A 20604-nucleotide genomic window follows, 5' to 3' on the forward strand; every position below is an offset into this window, starting at 1 on the left:
TTGTGCTTTGCAGCCAGAACAGTTGATTTCTCTTTGCCAGCCAGAGAATAGGTAAACACAAGCAAAGACACTTTGCCAAGTTACAGGACATATAAACCAACCCTGGCAGCCAGCAAAACCGCTGCTGAAGATTAAATTACGCAAACTTGCCAGAGGTGTAACTTATTTGGAAAGGAATCTTCAGTTTTGCACACCTACTTCACTGGGGTGGGGAAGCATCCAGAAAACGTTACAGGTTGAATACCTCTTCCTGACAAAGCTGTCTGCAAAGATTTTGTTCTCATGGATATCAGACAGCTTTGTTCACAGGGCTTTACTTTTCAAAATGACAAGCACATCATTTACCCTAAAAATGGTGTTGGGCAAAAACACATGTAATTTTTGCTTGGTTTCCTCACAGAGCTAATGCTTTACCTCTACTACATGACAATTAAGGATGCCATAAGTTGCTGGGTGTTAGAAGCCCCATAATAAGCACAAATGTGTTCACCAGTCTATGCATCCACTTCCTTTTTTTGAAATATACCTTTTCCCTACTGACAAGACCCTTTTCTTTTTAGCCTGCCTTTAACAATACTTTACAGGTAAAGCCACCACACCCCATCCCTCAAAAAACTTTTGTACACCTTAAATCTTTGAGTACTCCTCTCCCTTTTCCACAAATTTCAAAGCAAGCAATTCCTTATAGTACGCTGCAAAAAAATTCTGCGACAATAGTCTCTTTGCAGGAGCCTACAGGTTCATAGGAGAGGTTTAAGTTTACTTCATTGAGGAGCAGAGCTAAGAGCACTGTGAAATACTACCCCACATGCCCCTGTCTTTCAAGTCCCAGTAAGTTAACTCAGAGATGAATACAGAAGCAGCCCAGAATTTGTCCTGTTACTATCACAATTTTTTTTTTTTTTTTTTTTTTTTTTTTTTACTTACAACAGTGGCAACATATCCTTTAGTATATGTTGTTTAGGAATTTCTTTAGTATCAAAAATAGCCAGGTTTCCTTCATGATACCCCACAGTTTCAGCCAGACTCCAGTCTACCAGCTTATTTCATATTATAAGTTTTTTCAACTTAAGGTACACCCGCAATTAACCTGTTGCCATATACTGCCAAAAAGGAGTGATATACATTCATTAATAAGTGGTCTTATTAGCCCTGGTATCCTTTGACACTTAGTTTAAGCAAAGGTTCTCTTTATGCAACCATTTCAATTAAAGTACAGAAAACCGTAAGCAAGCTCACAAAACTGCAACTATATCATAGGAGATTCATTCTATGCCTAACTGTACATATAAATTCAGTGTAATAATACAGACGGAATGCTGAAGCATTTTGTAGACAGGCTGTTCAACTGGGTGTTGAAACCTGCAATCTAAAATTCTGACCAGCAAACAACATTCCTGCTGAACTGAATTTCAACAGGAGCTACATGAATCACGCAATATAAAGCACTGCTCACCTAATAAGACACCCCATTTTTTTAATCAGAAAAATGTTAAGTTGCAAACCCACACAAATTTGTTTTAATAAGCTTAATAAAGCAAGCTCAAGTTTGAGGTTGTTTTGACAATCACACCTCAGAGATTTAAAAGACACTCTTGCACATCATATGTCATCATACTTTAACATCCTACATGAGTGATTTTCCTGTGCTGTCCAAGTAACACACCTAACTACTCATATACCTTATGGGTCAATTAACAAAAAAAAAAAAAAAAAAAAGAGTGAAATAAAGTTCTTAAATACTCAGTGAAAAATGTACATTTCTGACTGAAAAAATCAGCCAGCTCCAGTACTTTGCTCTGTGTTATTAAATGAAAGCATACTACGTGAAGGATATAACCAAAATCAGATACCAAGAAGGATACAAAGTCTCTTATATTTCACCATTAAAAACTGTGTATCTATTTTAAGGAAAAATGAAGACAAAGATTTTCTTAAACCACACACTGATTCTTTGCAATGGCCAATGTTCAGATTATAACAACTCTTGTTTGCAATCACTACCTACTTCACAGCTTTCATTTTGTTAGCAGCTTCCTATTTAAATGCTAATTTTCAAGTTTCGACTATTAGAGAAACAATATAACATTTAGTTTACCCAAAATATTTAGATAGTAAATCTAAGAAATATATCTAAAGTTTGTTAAGCCTCAGAATGGCTTAACAAATAAAGCTACCAAGTTATCTTTGCTAGACTTTTGTAAGAACAGGCTGACAAACTACCTGCAGTGCAAGGGACAAGCCAGCTTCTCTTGCGGGAAAGACAACAAATAGAAATAATGCATAGGCTTGTACATCCCACAGTTGTATCAGGCTGACCCAACTGTACCTAACCTTACTCTTTTACTTAGATACACCCTTGAGGTCCCTTTGATCCCTGTATTTCTAAAATGTTGCTACAGTTCACCTCCCAAATATCTCCACATTTAGTAACTATTAAGTATTAAATATACAGTCAGTTTGCCTCAAGTAAGTAATTTGCATGATGGGCATTCAGAAGAGTAATAAAATTTTAAATGATACTACTGTCAAAAATGAGGTTAACACCACACCTTTCTAATACCTGTCCTGTCACACAGGCACCCACTAGAGGTTTAGAAAAACTGAACAGCGGCGATGCCATGCACATCTTTTGAGGGAGGAAGATGATGATTAAAGAATGCAGCAAACTAAAAGGGCTCCATGCAGTTTCAGCTGCATGCTGGACAGGCCAGTAACATCCTTCCACCACAGCCCACCAGTTCACCCTGATCAGCATTAGTATGGTTTGGCACTAAGGCAGGAAAGGAAGGATCCACACAGGGATGGCCTGCAACAGCAGAAAGTGTTCTGCATGGCCTTCTAGGAGAAAGGAAAAAATCTCCTTCCTTTCTAATAGGAACTGAGATACAACTTCTGTGAGATGCCTCGCTATTTACTAGTTGGTTGTAGATTTTAAAGTGGTTTATATCTGCAATGCCATAATTGAGGCAGAACTGGTCTGATTAAGGAGGAAGCATATCTGATTAAAAGTGCTCCCTAAAGTTGCATTGTCATTTAATAAAACATACTCATCTTTCGGAAGGAAAAACCCAAGCCTAAAAGGCATATCAAATTGCAACTGAAATAATAAAACGTCCTATAGATAATAATCAAATGCAAAACTGATGCACTTCAGTAACGAGAGGAACATGGGGAGGAAAAGGGACAAGAGGGACAGAAAAGGCATTTCCAAATTTGTTATTAGGCATTCTGATAAGGCTTTATGAAACTCTCCTTCGATCAGGACCTTCCAGCATTATATAGAAAATAAACCAAGAATTAGCTCAACCTTTTTTTTTTTCTGGAAGGAATTGCTGCTTAAGAGTATTGTTTACAAATTTATTTGACACAAAATGTTCCAGTTACATCTGGAATCAAGTATCCTCCCACTTCAGAGATACAAAACTACATATATTATCTCTTACATCCTTTTAGGATGTTAATTTTCCAAACATGTTAAACAGTGAAGATGTTACCATGTACAAAAGTATATCACGAAGAGACATGACTTGTCAAAAGTTCTGATCCTTCAACACACACCATATATTTTGTTCTTAAGCTACAGGTGAGATTGAGCTCAACCTAGCTCCTTCCCTGAAGGTTACTGTTTGTTTACCATCCAGGGATTTTGCACATTAAATAAAAAGCAAAAGACCAACCAAACTTCACATAGTCCCTTAGCATTATTTCTCCTTTCTCTGCCGTATAATACGGATTCAGGTTTTGACTTTTAAAAAGTCTATTAATTTAATTCCCTTTACTTAAGGCTATTTGTCTTTGATGGAGACTGATGAAGAGAAAGTTTATGCTAGTGCTGTTTTATTCTCCTATGAAAAGTTGGGTTTCTATTTGAGAGGAAGGAATTTTTTTCTTCTTTAGGCATCTTTTTTTAAACTTTTTATTCATTTTCTTTGCTCTGGAATTCCATTCCCTAACCGCAGTCTTTGTGAAGCAGCTTTGTTCTCAGCTTTTATATACATCTTCCAAGATCACTACAACTGTAGTGGTAATTCATCAGCCAAAATTCAGTTTGCAGCATAATAAAGTCTTGAGCCACTAACTGCTTCTTCCCCAATAGGAATTTAGCTTTGAACTGGCATGGGGAGGTGGCAAGGCAAACATATTCTGTATCAGGCAGAGTCTGGGCATCATCTTCACGTTCAACTACAGAAGAAATCATAGCAATATGGCCTGAAGGTGATAAATTAATTTTGGCTAGCTTCCTGTCTGGGAGGAAAGAACAATTTTCCTAATGAGATAAAGATGAAGGAAGACAAGGACCTCTAGGCAACTGGAATTTAGTCTGAGAGGCCCTAATAAATCAGGTTGTGCTTCTCTCTGCTTAAGGAAATACCTGTTAGGAAATCCAGGGCCTGTTTATTTTTCTCTGACAAACCTGATTTTCTTGATAGTGCACAAACTCAGAATCATAACTTGAAATGAGAAAAAAATCAGGTGGTCAAGTACAAGTTTCAAATTGTTTTTGTCACCTAAAATAAGTAAACACAAATCCCAGCTGATGGTATTCAATTTACAGAGATCAACTGCTACCTGGAAACTCGTATTTCCATGTCCAAAGGAGCAGATTTGCTTGGAAGACTTGCACTACAAAAACTAGAAAACACCAATATTCTCACAAACATGCATGCATGTGAAGTATGAAGTGGCTAGGTGGGAGGGATCCAAAATCCCATGGAAGCAGTGACTACAGAAAACGCAGCCCCTTCACACACATTCCAGACTTTGAGAAAGCTCATATTGTGAGCAGCAGGTGTAACACATGACCACTTCACCTTCCTGTAGCACTACTGTCAGCACTGATAGCAGCAGCAGCAGCTCCTACCCAAGGGGGTCACTCAGCTCAACATACAACGTTCCTGTGCCACAGTCCCATTTTAAAAGCTACAGCCTTCATCAGGCAGGTTCTGCTTCCCCAGTCTCTCACTTCAACCTCTGAGAAAAAACTCCCAGAAAAGACAGAGAAGTTAATGTCTCTGCCATTGTCTTTCAAGTAGAGCAGTTTGGGACCTCTGGCTATCTTAAACTGGTAAGAGAGGCCATGTCCCAAGTCAATCAAAACTCAGGCTGCTGTGAAAGCAGTAGCTGCAGCTCCACGCCTCCCCCAAGCCTATGCATTGCTGCCCCGGACTTATGCCAACACAGGACATCACGTAGCCATTACCAGCACCAGAAAAGGATCAGGCCCCTTGGGCAGGAGTAGCAGCAAAGGCAGGACAACCCTTTCAGGGAGCTCGCACTTTGATCAACACACAGTGAGCGTGCAACCATCCCTCAAGAAACGACCACCCTGCTTGTGCTGTACAGCTTCCACAGTCATGGGCAGCAGCATACCATCTCAGTCTGCCTCTGCCTCTTTAGGCAGAGGCTGAGTGCAGGACTAATCGCTGTCTGTCCTTCAGGACAAGAATGCCAAAACCTGGATTTGTCAGATTCTTAAACACCAATTTCAGGGTGTTTGAGGAAGGAGAGGTCATATTTAAATACTAGGTTTATATTTACAGTGGGCTAAGAAAGTAACCACTTCTGTGAAAAAAGCCTGTTATATTTTTGATCTAGACTGCACATTGCATATTTTATCCCAGAAATTAATAAAAAAAGCTACAGCCAGCAATTAGATTATAAATTAAAATGTAATAAAACCTTTCAAATTGCCTTGGATAATATAAAATTCTGTACCTGATATAGTCTTTATCTGAGGGATTATATCAGCTATTACTCTGGGACTCCCTGTACAACACAACAGCTTTTTCCATGCCTGCCCTCTGAGATGCCAGCACGTGACTGTTCTCTCTGAAGGAAGACTAGTTATAACAGCTTAATTCCTCTTCTCCTCCCTTCCCTGCCACGAGAGAGCTCTTGCACCCAAAGGGCAGCAGAGCTTCTGACTTTGCTTTCAAGAGTGCAAATTTCCTTTTAATAGTGTCACACAGAGCTCTAGTACCTCAGAAATACTGAAAGACAAATTATATAAGTTAGTTTTACCAATCAGTCTTGCAATTAGCAAGAAACATGAGTACATTTTATAGTCTGTGGCAATACAAGTAGGGCTTGAAAAAGCAGTACTGAGTGCTACCTTAACACCAACTAAAATATTGACCTCAGTTCTTTAAAAACAAAAGAAAACAGGACATAAACTTCTTTGAAATTTTTCATAGCACCTTTCTTTGTCACGCCACCTTTAGCAGCAGCAGTAAAGGATTCTAGGCTGCTAATTACATTCTATCCCATTAACTCATGTGCTAACCTGAAAGCACAGATCCAGGCAGTTCTGTGCTTTCTGTTCCGACTACTGTTCCAGCCTTTCAAATTTACTCACGTTCTATAGTTTAAAAAAATATAGAGAAAAGCACATGATGTATTTTATATTTTTTTTTTTACTTCTCTATTTGGTGGGACTTAAGCACATGCATAAATGCTTTCCTGAATCAATGCCAATATGCTACAAAATGACAATAACTTATGTACCATTTCTCAATACCATTTCACTTTGTAAAGACACTTTGAAGGTAAAAGTTACTTTCAGAAATAACCTACAAAAAATGTATAAAAATAAGAATTGTCAAACATTTTCCAATTCAGCTTTAGTAAATGAAAAAATTCAAAACAAATGCTTTTATTACAAACTTATAAGAAGGAATACACCTAATAGTACAAATTAATGGCTTCTAAATAGAGGATCAATATCTTATTGTATTTTACACAAAGAGCTAAAACCTCATTGCTGTAACAATACAAAAAAGAGAAAGCTTTACAGATCAGGTTACCTGTCTGATTTGATGTTTTTAATAGACTATACATCTGGCTAGAGCCATTTCAGAGTCTCAATCACAATCGTTAAAAGTAGAGATTTAAAAAATCTGTTTATGACTTCTAAGTATTTACTACCATTCTATCAACTCTACAAATGTCTTTTAATGGAGAAGTAACTATTTGACAATTATAAAGCAGCATTTTGGTGTTGCTCTATATCATGACAGATTATTTAGATAAAATTATATGTATTATCTTACCTGATACATTCCAACTCCTATGTGTTTGGGCTCAATTTTCACTAGCTCAGCTAATGGGTCTTGGACGCGTCTAGCTATGGAAACTGAAAAATATAATTACAAAACAACTATGGGTTTTATCTGAAAAATCAGAATCATGTAATTGCTTTTGCTATTTTTTTTTAATCTTCTACAATTTAATATCTTTTTTTACATGGAAATAATCAATAACATAGCAGAATCCTTTTTCATGGTTAGACACAGGACATGAAATGTACATTAATCAAACTTTTAAATTGAATAATTCAAGCAAAGACCTAAGGAGATTTCAAACTGTTATCATGACATTAAAAAAGCTTTTTCAGGCCACAGATTTAATAAATATAACTGTGTACACTAAATTTTTCCCTTGTATCCATACTAAATGCACGTGTAACTTTTCAAATTAAACTCTGAAATAACCTTTAACCTTAAACCACAGATATGTAGAAACAAATAAACATTTAAAAAAGAATGGAGTAACTGTTCACAGACTTATTTATCTAATATAGTATTTCCTAAGGTATATATTATATAGTCATATATTACATATTTATATAATTCAACCATAAAATTCAGTGTTCACTTTGAAAATGGTTCTTGGACCTTAACTAATGTAAACTGCATACCAAAACACATCAACTTGCAATCTGTCATCATTATAACCACATTTAGGAAAAAGAAAAAAAAAGCAACTTCCAACACTTCTGGTGCCATTCACAGCACATGGGAAGAACCTTTGGTCTTCTAAATCCAAATGTTGAATCAAAACTGCATTTTTGAAGCCTTTATTTATTGATAAATCCTTTATTTTCTGAAGTCTCAGGAAAAATACTTATTTGCAAATGCCAGTTCTCAACCTTGGTCTAATTCTGCAGATACTGGGTTGCATTCAGCATTTGCAACAGTGCTGCCTCCCACATATACTGAACTAGAGGAGTTCTACTCTGCCAGTATTACATTTATAAACTTTTTTTCTCTTGAGTAAAGACAAAACAGGTTAGCTGGTTTAGCAGCTCTTAGAACATTCATTCTACCTAGTGAAGAAAACACTGATGAAGATCAGGAGCTTCTGGAGGTACTGCAAAAGTCTTTCCAAAAAGGGACCAAAGGTGTCTCCAAAAAACCAAAACAACCCCCAAACAAACCAAAAAACCAGCCAAAAACCACCCCACCCCAAAACCACCACAAAAACAAAACCCAAACCCACCAAACAAAAAACCAACCCAACTCCCCCTCAAACAAACAAACAAAAAAAGAAAAAACCAAAACAACAAAAAAACAAGGCCAAGTCTTGTTACTAAGGCTGCTTTTCTGAGCATGTGCACTTGTGCAAGAATGAGAGCAATAGGGTGGGACAAAAGAAAGCTGTGATCCTTTATAAGCAATCTCCTCTTCTACAGGCTGAACACTCCCAGTTCTCTCAGTTTCTCCTTGTATGAAAGGTAGTCCAGTCCCTTAATCACCTTTGCAGCCCTAATTTAACTAGCAACTACCACTACTGCAGGGCATTAAAGATGTCACAGCATTTCAGAAAAGGACTTGACTAAACATTGCTACTTGAAGCCAAAACAGTAGACAGACCTAACATTTATTGGCTACGGAGGCTCCTCAAACCACAACTGTGAAGTTTATTGATTAAATGCAGCATTAGAGATTTCAATTTTAAAGATTTGCACTGCTAAATGCACAGTAAACATGAAGTTCACCACACAGTCATGCAAGACTTTTCATATCCTTTATTATCCATTTTAACATATGCTGACAAGGGCGGTTTGCTAGCTAGGTTCAGAAAGCACTGTGCTAGTGACATCTGATATGCCTGCTTCTCTGATAGAGAAGCTCTGAATTCAAAGGCAAAATCATACATGCCATCTTGTCAAAAAAAAAAAAAAACAAACAAAAAAGGTTAACCAGTGTAAGTACATGGGCTATCACTTGCACAAGTATAGCTTACTGCAGAAATGCCTTCCTATAACAATAATTCATATTAATTACTTTGAAATACTAGTGGTACCTACGGCCCATCACCTAACAAACAAAAGTGGAACAAAACACCAATGAAAGTAGTATTGATCCAAACCAGGAAACATTTAAAACTATGTATTTCTTATGAATGCATTTATGTCTATGTATAGGTACTATACTTGTCTTCTAGCAAGCTTTCTTAAACTCAACTTGTTTAGTAGCTATATAATGTCTTAGAGAATTTTCTTTTAGTTCCACCTAACGGCAAAACACATTTCAAAAGTTACATTTTAGATAAGCTGAAAGCAAATATGTCTCACTGTCCACATATCCTTTAATTACACCTTTTAAAAAATAGACAATTACATGAATATGTTGATACAGGAATTTTCCAAGCATAACTTTCTCTCGGGAACCTTCGATTAAGAAATAAAATTTAGACTCTTCTTGTCATAATAGCTAGGTTGACAATGCCGTCATATCCCTAGGGGGCTTCCAGTGGAGGTGTAGGACCTGATCCAGCAAAGCACTTCAGCACAGATGCATGTCAGTATTCCCACCGGAACCAGCAAAACTATTCACATGCATAAAGTTACATAGACATTTAAGTGCTTTCCTGGATCAGGCCTAATAGTTACAATACTGAAGCGCGAAGATCAACTAACTGTCAGTTATACGATTTAAGGGATGCAGCTCCTACAGCCAATACCAGCAGGATAGCTGACATGTGGAATTCCCACTAAAGCTGTAATTTTACTCCAGAACTTTTCAAATTCAAAACAAAAGAGAGCACAATAGGGAAAACGCAAGAGTTGTCCACATCCTCTCTAGGCTCAAATTCAGTCAACATTAGCATCTACTGTCTTTTGTATAGGCAAACCACTTTTTCTTTGTTACAGTACCAGCACACTGCAATAGATATATATTTTTAGGGGGCAACGAGGCACGGCTCTGGCAGTTTTATCCACATGGCTGGACTCTTACAATACAAGCAGAGTATTACTGAAATCATGAGCGCTCTGCAGAAGTGCAAGGTCTGCTACCACGGACTAGACAGAGTAAAACCAGATGGTCTTACATTTTCCCCCTAAAAATTAAATCAAGATATTTCAGAAGTTTTTTTCATATTAAATTTCTATTATTTTACACTAATACAGGTATTGCCTAAAAGCTATTTGTTTATGTGCTTAAAGTACATTTCAGGAATGGCTAGAAACCATGCATTTTTAGAAGACTGACAATGAAACAAGTAATGCGTTCTCACTTCTACAGTTATTAAGGGATACTTCACTTTTGCTTAAGCAAATACAAAATAAATTATATGATGGCATGCAGGGCAAAACCAGAAAATCAGATTTGTCAAAAGTAATCAGCAGGGTCAAACTTGAAATGTTTGGGATGTCATTCTTAAAATAGGCTAGTCTAAGTAAAACGTGAAAAAAACCCTATTCAATATTAAAGAGGGTATTAAGATGAGGCCCTCTATTAGAAAATTACCACAAGAATTGCACACCTGATAGATGCAAAGCTTCAAGTTGTCAATTAAGAAGAAAACATTATTGCAATACTTGGAATGACAGTAACATAATGTGCTGCCATGCAGTAAATCCATGTAAAATTTTAAAGCTTGGGGGGACAGGATGGCCTAGGTGGTCCTCTGACTTTAATGTAGATGAACTTCACCTCCAAATGCAATGAGAAATAAAAAAGGTTACAGAAACCATATTTACTGAAATCCTGTCTTGTCATTAGCACATTTTCTGCCATTTTGTAAGAAAGGCCATTTAACTGTTTGGTGGTCTCAATTCACTCCATACTTTGGTCACTTGACAAGACAAACATACCAGATAGTTAAGTATTTTTGTCTGTCACCGATGAAGTGCAATGACAGTGTTGTGGGCGAAAAGCCTCCATTAGAGTTGCTTGCACAACTCGTGTCAGTCTCAGTCTCTGATCTTCATAGAAAATAAAGTATTACATTAAAATGTTTTGTTTCCTAATGGCTAATGAGCAGATGTGCCCTCATGAACTTGCAAACATACTTAATTATCTGGCTACTCCTGTCTTAAAAAGATCAAATCTTTCTTAATTCCAAAATGACAAATTTAAAATGAAGACTATTTTCCTCACACATACACGTCACATAACTTTGTTTTTACTAGTACTTTCTACAGCAAGTGATATCATTTTTCACAGGGATTAAAAAGGAGAGAGTTTCCACTCTGGAATACTGATAATAGTTTTCAGGCTAAACCTTTTCAAACGAAAGATGGAAAGAAGTGCCCACTCTCAACAGTGAGGGGCAAAACAATATGGCAGGCTTCCAACTATTTCTCTAAATGGTATCCATACAAGGGCCATGTCAGCTGCCAGCCCTAAAAAAAAAGAATGCTAACTTCTTAATTAGGCTACCTGCCTCCCCTCAGTAATAGATCTAAAGCAATTATGGCCCAAATCAGATGTGCACACTATTAAGGGTGCAAAAGAGCAGCTAGAAATCTTGTCAATTATGTAACAAAATTTATTATAAATAGTTTCAAGTATTGTGCCTGCTTTGGGGGCAGCCTGCCAACTTCTGCATTCGGACAATTGCATATTAAAATGTTCTCGTTTTGCCACAACATAAGGCAAAAGCTTAATGGCTATAGATAGGGAAAGAGTGAAAATGAACATACTAAGTTCTGCCAAATGCAGTGTGAGAGGCTGCCAGGAATGATTATGGTTAGAAGAAATAAAAAAAAAAAAAAAATAGTTTCAATTTCTTTCAGTTACAGTGGCATTCAAATGTTGCTTGCCACTGCAAGCAGAAAAACATTTTTCGCCAAAAGTCCAAGATGATGGCATTCCTTCCTTTAAACACACAGGTCTTTATATAACGATAAAAACGTGTCCCAGTCAATAACTGTGGCAGTTTAGCTACCTCATATGAGTGGGAGCATTTGTTTGTGTTTTGAAACAATGTGAAGCTTCCAGCTGTGAAGGCAGTGGACAGTTTTACAAGTGTTTTACAAATAAATATATGGCAACCATAAATTATTAGGGTATGATTAGTTCAACCTCAGTTTTGTCATAAATGAGAACATTCTGTATTTTTATTATGAAACCTCAGTATTTCTATCTTGCTGAGATATTCTACTATAACATCCAAGTAACTCATCCCCCCTCCTATTTTAAATTAACTTTTGCACCTTAAAAGTCTGGGTTGAAACTTCAATGTTGATCAAATAAAAAAATAATATATTAAGGTAATTGGAGAGTAACTCACAACTGCATATGTAATTACTGTCAATATATCATACCAGGGTAGATATGGAAACATTACAACTTATTTAAATCCTTTATAAAGCCTATTATTGTGTTCAAGATCAATTACTCTCCATAAGTATCTGCAATAATGTTTACGCAGTGATCGATTGTTCAGGTTTCCTGAGTCCTGGAAGCTTTCTATCCTGTTGACCTGAATTTCACCCTCCTTGCAAAGGATACAGTGAAATGTACAGTAGTCTTTTCATTAAGCATTCTTTCTCAGTAGGTCAGGATTTGTGACACAGTTTTGAATCCTCATATATCTTCTTGGTGGGTTTAAAGTATGCAATTTATTTTAAGCAACTGCTCAACAGCTGCATTTCATCCAAAATTCTTCTGTGGCAAGTGAGCAGGTTTTTGTTTTAAAAAGGTTACATTTTAGTTTACTTTTAACTCCACAAAACTGATAATCTGTTATTCACCTAAGATTAATGAAATAATGAATGACAATGTTCTATTCATTTACTACAAAAAATCTTTAAAAGAGATTGCTTGAATACAAAAAGGAAGTAAGAAATACATTTAAAGAGGAAACCTCACAAGTGAATATTACAATGCAGCTTTTTAAAGTCTGTATTTTTTCTTAGAAACACACTCTCAAAACCCCTTTTCTCAAGTATTGGTAATTTCTGTATCACAGGATAGTAGCACTTTTTTTATCCAAGGTGAGATAGGAGACATATAATCATCTAATTGAAGCCTGATGTGATTTTTCTGTCACAGAAATGAGTTAGTCTTACAGGATGGTATAAATTCAGAAAAATCTTTCCCCATCTGCTCAGCTTAAAAGGTAGACATTGTCAGGATGCTTTTCACATTCAAACCGATGGTACTAATTTTAATTACAGCACCATGCCATTGATTACTGTTACTACTGAAAGTAAAAAATTACTTGAAGTTCTGTACTTACAAGAGATAGTCATTTATATCAACAACAAAAATTAACCTTTTGTAAGTGACCAGAATGTCTTTTCCTATGCCTATAGTAAGAAAAGCAGTACTTTGGTGAGTAATGCATCATACTGCTATATTAAAAGCAACCCCAAACTCCTCAAATTGAAGAACATCCTTGTACTCATTGTTCCTCTGGCTCCATGGTTCAAAGAAACAACAAAGCCTCCTAAGGGAAAATACAGACACACACACGCACAGAGTTACATCCAGAGGGAAAGAAGTAAATCATTTTCTTAACTCTTTTCTGCTAAGTGAAACTGGCTTTACTAGTGCTGTGCTTCTGGAGATCACTTTTAGACAAACTGGTGGGGTATTTTCAGTTTGTTCAGAAGCGCAGAAAATGATGCTATGTAAATAAAAGGCCAAGTCCATTTGCTGAACTCAGATCTATCTGCGATATAAGAAATAGGTAAATGAGAGGAAGGCAAGGTAAACATCATGTCTTTCCACAAAGCATGCAAAGATCACACATCAGTTGCAAACATTAGCATGTGCACAGAGAATGATGCTCAGTTAAGAGCTATACACACACGCACAACTCTCTTAGCATAGTGAAAATACTGATCCAAAACAGCCAGACAGAATAGTTTTCATCTGGCTCATAGAAATCCCCAGTTTTAATTCTGTAACAAGGCAGAAGCCTAGGGGAATCCAAGTGGGTCTTGATCTTGCAGATTACAAAAGAACAAACTCCTCTACTCCAGCCTACTACTACACTACTCTACAGCTTCAGAGGAAATACAGTGCCAATGAACAGGATTTTTAATGATTATATACCATCTCTCACAGATGCCATGAAGTTTGCACAGGTTGGGAAACATTAGATTCTTGTCTAGAACAACAAGAAAGTAAAGACTACAAACATCTCTAACACCTGTGTAACAACCCATTCAGCAGCATTGTGCCACTGGTTTTGGGCAATTCAAGCCCATTTTTCCCTCTCTCAAAATCCTGATGCAGGCACACATGTCCATGCGCAACTGTAGGAGACCCAGTCATTTCCAGACTATCTGCAGTTAGGGACTGTTTTTTGAAGTTATCCACAGAGTCCCTATAACTTCTGTTTAAACTGTAGAGCCTAGCCCACACCTTGAGATGAGCTTCTGCTCATTAGTAGGAACTAGGTCCTATGGGGAGAGAAGGAACAAGCTCCTCTTTACCTACTACTGCTCTTCACCATCCATTTTGTTTCCTACCACTGCATCTTTTCCCTTCCAACAGAATAATTAAACTCATTCTTAAATGCTACAGAATACAGCAGATGAAAGATGGAATACAATTTCATTTTGTACTGCTGTAGTTGCACACAACCCAACTAAACAGGCTAGCAAAATGTTTTAATGCGTAAGAATTCAGTGCTTACTTTCCTTTCTTCTAACTCTTTCTGAAAACTTGTGGAACTTGCACCAATCCTGTACGATTAGCTGTAGAAGGAAGCTTCCATTTAGAAAGCAGTGCAAATGGTTTAACTGTAAGACTTCTGTTCAATAAAGTTTTTGAAAAATGACCTTCTCTCCTAAGTAGCCAAGAGGGAGTAGTGCTCTTTTAAGAGGATGAAGAAATTAGCTCAAGTAGACATCAAGGCACTATGTCCCACACATCTAATCATCAAATTGTTTTACTTTCCTTAAGAGAAAGTCAAAAGAAATTACATCTTTTTCCAATCTCTACCTTCCACTTGCTGGCCAGTATGACAGCTCTGAAACGTATGTCTCTATCTTTAACAGCACCCCAGGGAATAAAACCCTGTAGCATGACAGTCTCAAAGTCCTAACAAGCCCCCAAAGCCTGTAAGGCTTTCTTTTGCAAGGAAAAGTGCAAGTGGTGTGCTGAACTTTGAGTGTACAACAATCCAATGTATTCTGCCCTGTGGAGAGGAGACAAGCAGATGGGATTTGACAATGCTAAGGCAAGCTGTGCTGTGTGACCTTTTGCTCTCTCAGATTTTTCTTTATCCTCAGAAATCATCCTTTAGAAGCAACACAGTTTCTATACTGGATCATACCTGTGCATGCAGCACAACACACATGCTTGCCGTGTTAGTATTCCAAATCCCTGCAAAAAAAGTAACTTTAAGAAATATTTTATCTACATTTGTTACTTTCCTAACTGGGCAATACAACTATGTGGTCTTGACAGAGGTCCCCAGGCCCTTCACGTCTGAGAGGAAAATGAGCATTTCTTGGAATTACTGCATTAGAGAAGCTCAAGTATGTTGCTCTTGTTTCAGCATCTGAACACAGAATTGCAAATTAAAAACAAAATGCATACCATTGCATTAAGATATGGAAATAAATTGGAGAGGCTTAGCATGAGATCTCTTCTAACAAGTGATTACACAAACATGATGTCTGAAAAGACATAACCCCCTTTCCCACCTTATCTTGTGTTTAAAGAATTCTACATATTCAGGTTTGTCTGCATTTTTATAAATCAATGCAATGAAGCACTTTAGGTTTTTATTTTGCTTTTTAAATAGTGAAAGAAAGAAAGAGATTGCTTATATTTTAGAGCAGTCATCTCAAAATGAAAGGTAATTCATCAATTTAATGAAATAGTAGGCTTTTCTCATTTAATATAACTGAGCGTATATCGAAACCAGGGTAAAATCCCAGCATGACTACCGCCTCATAGCGATTCTCCACGATCAGGCCACTGTTTCACCAGAATTCAGCAGTTTCCTCTGGTTCTTAGAGTTATTAAGCAACATTAATTTCATCATGGTATCCACTTCAAGAGGTGGAGAGGCAGAAGAAAAATATTCTGATGTGAGCACATGCCAAACAACTGGTGCATCCTTTATCCTCCTTGTACTAAGGACAACTAAAAACCTGCCACTAGCTGACCATACTTTAAAAGTTTCCAGGCATCTAGGAAGTACATAAATTCCATATTTGTGTGTGTCAATCCTTAAACACAAGTCATACATGCTTACATGTTCTATATACTTTACCTGTCCCTCCACAGTCTTCCTATTTTGTCTAGCCAAACTTGTTCAAGCCAATAAGCATTTGCAACAAGGAACTGTAGAAGTGGAGAAGTGCTATTTGAGAGAAAAAAAAAAAAAAAAAAAAAAAGAGAAAGCGTGGCAGTGTCCACGCACTGACACCTGTACAGACTCATTTTATTTCTCATCCCAGAAGCCTAATTTTCATCAGGAATACAGGTTCTGCACAACAAAATAAACCCTTGGGCAAAACTACACAGGACAGGATAGAGGTAAAACAAAGAAGATACCAACCTTTGGAAAACTATTTAATTCCAGAGTTCACAGGCCCAGTGACAGCAACCAAAAACAGATTGACACTGATTGTCAGAGTCCATCCTTTGAGGGAGGAATGGTTGTCACCACTGACCTTAGCTTTTTTCTTTTACTCATGCAAAGAATACCACATCAAGACAGTCTTCTCAACCGCTCTGATAATGAAAGACATCTAATGGCAAGGAGAACTACTGGTAAACTTGCAGGGCAAAGTAACAGTTCACTGAGCACAGTACTTACAACTGCTTCAAAGGGAAACTTGCATCCAGGCCTTCCATTAAAAAAAGGCAGAAGCAAATCTCAACCACAGAGACCCAGAGTAATCCAGAAGATCTTACGGACAAGTTACAGTGAAAAACTCCTACTTGAAGCTGCCATGAATAAAAGCTAAGCAAAGGTTAAATATGAAGTGTTACACTGATGGTAGCTCAGGGGAAAAAAAAAAACAAAAAAAACCCCAAACCCACCAACAAAAAAACCCCAACACCAACAAAAGAACAGGACAAGTAAATATGAATTTCATGGCTTTATGAACACTCTACCAAATTAAACATTTGACTTCTTCTCTAAGAGGGTGGCCAGAGGACACATGCTGGGGCAGAAGCAGAACTGCAGTCACCCACCCAGCCTCTCAGCTCCCTCATTACCCTTCCACTAACCCTAGAGCAGGCGGTCACAAAGCCTTGAGGGGGCACACATTAATAAGCTTCACAAAGGTGATCAACATTTCCAGCTTGCTAGGCACTCTTTTTATGGTGTTCATTCTTGTCTACAAAAATTCCCACCCTGAATCTTCAACCTGTCCTTAGGCACAGCTTTTGGGAAGGAGAATTCAAGGAAGCCTTGCATTTCCTTCTCTGTCAGGCTGCAACCCTGTCGCAAGTTCACCCCAAAATCCCCGTTACTGAACACCAGCGGCTTGTTGTCTAGGCAGAACCCTCCTGATCTGCTGCAGCTAAACTTCCTCAGCCTATCAGGTAGGAAATCCTTTTACTGCTCTTGCCTATAAGCCTCTTATCTCCTAATTCTGTGAGGCTCAGTAATAGCTGTTCTGCTCATTAATCCTACAATGACTGTCAGAAGGGGATATATACCTTCTCACTCTGCTCAAACACAAGTAACTAGGTTTCATCAAGTTCTTTACTATGTACTTAGTTGAGTCCCACTCCACAAGATTTTACAGCAATTGGAGTAGCAATACAGAAGCTTCTGCATTTTCACAAATATTGAGATTTGGTGCTATAAAAATTTTAAAGAGCCTGGTTCAGTGTAAAGAATTGTTATTAGGAGCTGACATTGCCTAGTGCCAGAAAGAAGGTAGCCATCTCTGGAGGACAATTCTAAAGTTGGAGAGACCCTATTCCATTCTCTGCGCTGTAGATACCAGCGAATTGTTTAAGAAACGAGCATTTTTTTTTTTTTTTTTCCCCTAAGCAAGTGCAATTTTGGCTAAAGTGTTGTATGGATGACCAGAAAGACTTCCACTATAATTTATACATACACCATTAGTTTATAATGAGATCCTTCTCAATCACTTATTACAAACCCATGTTATTCCATGACCTTCAAAGACAGCTCAAAAGGAAAAAAATAAACAGTTGAATTCTTGGCTTAACTAATATCTTTAATTAGCACACCCAAGAAATGCTAAAGGTTGCTGTTTTCCCCCTGTATACAACACTCAGACAAGGAGAAATTAATAAGGTAATATTCTTATCAGAATGATGTCTTCTATTTCTCCATATGAAGTGAAAACTTATAACAAACAGTTGCTAAACAGCACTGCAAATATGACAGAGGTCATATCACAAGATGTGAAAGTAAGTTCTCATATAATATGCATTATTTAATATTTTACATTTATGTACCTGATGGACAAATATAGGCCTACCTATGTAATTCAAAAAACCTCAAACCCTTCTATAAAGTTTGTGTTGAGAAAAATGTTAAAGTGGCAAACTGCATTAAGATCACAGCTATCTCACATCAGTTGTACCTTTTATTTTAACTATAAATGTCACACTTCATCATGCAGCTGTCAGCTTCCTTTAATGTACTAAATGCTATCATGTAAGCACAGAACCTGACATGATGTAACACAACAATTAAAATAAAAAGCAAGTCAGGTTTGACACCATTTCACTTTTCTGTTTGCTGCAAATTAAAGGAAAATCAAAAGTACAAAAGTAAAAGCTAGTCAAGAAAAAGTTTGCAAAAACCCCCAAACATCAGTTAATGCTTCCCTCTAATGTTATGTCACATTTTTACATTCAGCTTTAAAAAAATGTGCACAGCTTTAGCACAGCTAATTACAAATTGACACCAAAAGACGTCAAGAATAAAGTCTAAAACTTCTAGACTCTATTGTAATAAATATACCTCTATCTCTCAGTTCCATAACAGCCGACATCCATGGAACTAAGCAATTATTTTTCACTTTCTATCCTACCCTTTTTCAATTTCTATCCACTCTGTGGTACTGCTGTGGCATGTTAAAATTAGTGATGCTTTTCAAACCAGATGCAACAGCACTTAAGTTATGCCTGAAGCAGTTCCTAGTAATAATGGAGAAATTATGAACTCTAGATAATTAATCCTGAAATTGGTCATGTATTACAAATTTGATTTCATTTACTGTATTTGATGCACAACACTAAATAAAAGTGTCTGAAATGTTTAAAATTTAACTTTGGAAAAAAGGAAAATCATGTACATCTGGAAAAGTACATTGTTAATAATTAGATTTCCTCCTTTTCAGTGTTTTTCTGTGCATTTACATCAACTCTAAACCCACATTTAACATATCAGCAACATAAAAAGCTTTGGCCCAAGGGAAAGTTAGTGGCATCTGTCACAAATACAGAAATATCACATGCCTAATATTCACTCTGACCATACCATGACACATTCAAAACCTCTGTGGCCCAGGAAAGAAATAATCACAATGGAGTCCATTCCCAGGCACGGAAGAAAGAGTCAAGCAAAAAGAAGCTAGAGGCCTGTCCTGCAAAGGGAGGGGTTGATATAGACATTTAAAGAACATTCCTGTAAAAACATTCACTTGAAATATCAAGTTAACACAAATCCCTTTTTCCCCTTTGTGGAAATAAAAGGAAAGGGGAACATGGGGAATTCTAAAAACTTTTACCCCTAAATACCATGTAACTTCAGAACTGTTTTCTGCTGATCTACACCTTCCTAAGGATTTCCAGGCCAGTAACCTGCTACAGTAAGATTAAAATTAAGAACAGCATAATTTTGACTGGAAAAGAGTTATACATGAGTGTTACTGCATTTTCAAATATGCTATATTTGATTGAGTATGACAGCAAATTGCAGGAAAACCAAGAAAATAAAAAACTGAGGTAGATAAAAACAAATACAAAAAGACACACAAATATAAATACACAAATGAAGTAACCCAAAGATAATGTCAGACCTGCCCTTACAGTTGTCTACCAATAAACCAACTCCATGAGTAGAATTTGAACACCAGTGAAGCTGCTAAGAATATGATCTTTAAAGACTACTCTTTAAGCAAACACTGAAAATTATACCAGTGGCAACACTTGTAAGTTTCTAAGAACTTGGGCTGTATTATACTTCAGTGACATTTAAGCTGAAGTAGATAATTTTTGAAAACTAAAACTAAATAGTATTTCTTAAGGGCTATATTCAGCTACATGAAGACTTCAAAGTGATCACAATGAATGGACACCTTTAAATTTTCAAAATATCTGTTCTATTCTTACATTTTCTTCTAGCCCTTGAAGTGTTTATTATTAGACACATTTGTGTACATACAAGGAACAAGAGAAGAGAGGGAAGGTCTAGCTCTTGTGGGCACGGACATGTCCAACTGTGAAAGTTTATTCATTTAATTCATTGGCTATATTAATCCCCATAAATTCTCCTGTACCAGCCTATTAAAGGAATATATCCACAAGGACCTATACATTATAAGCCTTAGTAGAAGATGATGTCATTGATTTGCATACCTAGGACTTCCAAGTGTGAAATGATAGAAGAATTAAAGTTTAGAAA

The 20604-nt window shown here is 36.9% G+C and overlaps 1 protein-coding gene across 4 annotated transcripts in view; it reads right to left on the bottom strand.

The window, feature by feature from the left end:
- The window catches only part of SRBD1 (S1 RNA binding domain 1), a 135643-nt gene that overhangs the window by 47384 nt on the left and 67655 nt on the right, over window positions 1–20604 (bottom strand). For all 4 annotated transcript variants that reach the window (XM_052806136.1, XM_052806138.1, XM_052806140.1 and 1 more), the window contains one exon: window positions 7053–7135. In XM_052806136.1, coding sequence (XP_052662096.1) covers window positions 7053–7135 — 83 coding nt within the window. The remainder of the gene's footprint in view (window positions 1–7052; window positions 7136–20604) is intronic.

The sequence above is a fragment of the Harpia harpyja genome, chromosome 13 (genome assembly GCF_026419915.1).
Source record: "Harpia harpyja isolate bHarHar1 chromosome 13, bHarHar1 primary haplotype, whole genome shotgun sequence".
Classification (NCBI taxonomy): Eukaryota; Metazoa; Chordata; class Aves; order Accipitriformes; family Accipitridae; genus Harpia; species Harpia harpyja.